Raw genomic sequence first — 2,999 nt, forward strand, 5'->3', positions numbered from 1 at the left:
GCTGCATTTATTTTATCAGGGAAAACTAATCCTGAGTCACTTAAAAGTCAGGGAATTATTTAAGAATGTGGAAACCCTGTATAAAATAACTGTATAATGATTCTCTAGAAAAGTCACATTATATTAATAGTATTATCTGTAAACACTGTTTAAATAAACCATTAAAACTACTATACTATATGTTGTAAACTTCTCACTGAACAGCATGAATCTAAGTAAAGATTCTGACCTGTAACATGTTTAAAATATACCGTAAATCCTCTAATATAGGCCGGGGCCTTTGTTTCACTCAGGAGCATCTTGGTCCAGGCCATTATTGGAAGGAGGCCAGAATTAGAGGCAGGCCTGTATTTCTATTTGATCAAAACAAACTACCACTGGAATGAATAAAAAACAGATTTTCTGTCACTTTGAACCTATAAAATACTAGGTTCATTTATTGAAAAGGACAGTTACGTAACGGTATACAAACATCTTCCAGCAGCAGTAATTCTTCTGCACGGCAATATGAAAAAAATGGAATCCTGGCCAAACTGGTTTGCAAAAAAAAGTTTAAAAATAAATTACCGGAAACTGTTCTACCATCACAGCGAAATTCTTTTTAGGCAGGCTAAGTGGAAGTAGGCAGGCAACCAGTATCATATATTTCAAGGGAAATTCAGAACAACGAAGGCCAACGAAATTCTGTCATTTTAACGCTGTCTGGTCACCACCAGACCTACCGCTAATCACATTAGTCTTTCTGATCAGGACGATCGTGTGGCTGGTTATACTCCTGGGTCATAATTTCGGTCATAAAAACCAAACAAGCCGGCCTGTCTCCAGCACTGTCTGCGCTAAGGATGGGACTTCCCATGCTAATGGCTTGGATTCGTTAGCAAACACTGCCCCCCTGTGGTACTTGTATGTTACTATCACAAGTCTTTGAGGACTGCCCAGGAACATTGTTGGTTCTAATTATAGCCCCGGCCTGTATACGAGTCCGGCCATTATTTACCTCCGCCGACACCCAGATAGGCCATTATTAGAGACCCGGCTGCATTCTCAAGCAGCTTCACTCTGTTCTCATTTATACTACAGTGTTTAATGTCTTACCTGTACCAGTTTGTCGATACCCAGGGCCTTGTCCAGTTCAGCCAGCTCGCTCTCATCTGTTCCGCTCAGAAAGGAAACAAGCTGCTCAATCAGAGCCTTCTCATCGTTACGGGCTTCAGGCGTGGTCGGGGGTCCCAGCTCTTCGTCCAGCGTACAGGGCACACACTGCCTGCTCAGGGAAACACAATCAGAATCTCTCACCTTTCTGAATTTAAACTCAATTTAAAGGACTTTTAAAGGTCAAGCACCACTAAAGTGATTTACAATAGCACAAAAGACAATACATGTAGGATAACAACTAAAACTGGTTTATAGTTAAAAGAAAAAAACTTTTTTGATTGGCTGACAACAGAGTTTGAAGTTTCCGACTCAAACAACAAAGAGAAACCTAAAAGTTTCTGAGGTTTAGTTTGACAAAGAGCACAAATTTTACCTAATTTGAGGTATTTGGCTCTCACAGTCTTTATCTAAAGTTTTGTTTTTCGTCATACATCAGATACAAGTATTTGTGGGACTGCGTTATAACAGCAAAATAGTATAGTACGGTGGACAAGTTTAAATATTAGGGCAACCATTATCAGAATACAAATGATTTAAAAAAAAAAAGCCTGATTTTATCGTCTAGATAAAAAAAAGAAGAGAGAATAGGTCCCAAGAGTGACCCTTGTGGCACCCTGACATTGCAGACTCTTTGACTTTGACATGAAAAACACTGAATATTCAGTAAGAAAAATAGGGGTGGAATCACTCTAGAGCAAGAACTAATAAACCAACAGATCAAGCAGTCTGTGGATCAAAATCCTGTCATCATACTTACTCTTGAGGTGACGATAAAGACGTCTGTAAAGGAGTTCCAAGTCCATCAAAGGACAGAGTGTCAGACAGAGCCAAAGGCTGGAACTGAGAATCTCCCACATCCATCTTCGTTAGCCCTGAAAAAGAATCCAATAACTTTTATTTGGTAGTAATATCTGATTGTAAGACAGTTAAACAGATTTGTAGAAAAATAATAAGTCAGAGAAAAGTTCACAGGTATGGAGTACCTGAGCTAGGAGCAAAGGGGTTAAGAACTTCTGTCTCTGGAAAAGGGCTGCTGTCTTTGGGGGTCTGAAAGAGGTCTCCCTGGCCCTGTTGCTGGCCTGGAGTGGCAGGGTTGCAGAAATCAAAGGATGGCTGCGACTGGATGCTGCAGCCTGAGGTTGGGCCGCCGTCACCAAGTCCTGCCACAAGAAAACAAAAGACAAGAGACTAAATAAATAATAGAGATACAACGATTACAGGTTTCTGGCTGATCACCAATACACATTTCTTTTTATAACTGGCACTTACAGTTGTTATAAGATCACAAGACACAAGATATTTAAATTATCTTACTAAAAAAAACAAAATGCCTGTGAAAAAAAAAAACTTCTGAAATAACTACTCTCAAATATAAATTAAAGTTCAAAGTAGTAACTGGGGGTGTTTTTCAGACCTTTACAGAGGTAGATTTGAGTGGTGGAAAGATTGGTTTCACATCAAGGTATCGGCCGATGACTGATCTCCCAAAATTAAAGGAAAACGCTGTTTTTTTTACATTGGGCCCGTGATTTTACGTTATTACATCATGTTCTACTCACCCATATTAGTTTTGTGTCATTTGGAGCTGTTTTGAAGATATTCCGTTAACGTCTATAACGTCTTCTTATGGTCAACGAGTTGAAGGCACAAACTAAACTGTTCATAATTTATTATTTATAGTACGCCAGCATTCATGACATGTAGGCGAATCACTGTCCCCCTGACATCTGCGGTTATATTTTTTATATTTTTATCTTTTAAAAATGAAGCGGCGCGTGTATGACGTCATCTGTGCGCGCCGGCTACAATTCATTCATCCTGTCCGCTGAACTGCTGCTAGTTTT

General features: G+C 39.4%; 1 protein-coding gene across 1 annotated transcript; it reads right to left on the bottom strand.

Moving 5' to 3' along the window:
- Positions 1 to 464: 464 nt before the first annotated feature.
- On the bottom strand, positions 465 to 2,315 carry LOC107081391 (nuclear receptor coactivator 1-like; the record flags this gene model as incomplete). Its single annotated transcript, XM_015369577.1, has 3 exons — positions 465 to 1,264; positions 1,913 to 2,027; positions 2,139 to 2,315. Coding segments are annotated over 3 exons (473 nt in total), but the record flags the coding sequence as incomplete, so codon positions are not given.
- Positions 2,316 to 2,999: the final 684 nt, after the last annotated feature.

This window comes from Cyprinodon variegatus, unplaced genomic scaffold (assembly GCF_000732505.1).
Source record: "Cyprinodon variegatus isolate N-32 unplaced genomic scaffold, C_variegatus-1.0 Scaffold4634, whole genome shotgun sequence".
Taxonomy (NCBI): domain Eukaryota; kingdom Metazoa; phylum Chordata; class Actinopteri; order Cyprinodontiformes; family Cyprinodontidae; genus Cyprinodon; species Cyprinodon variegatus.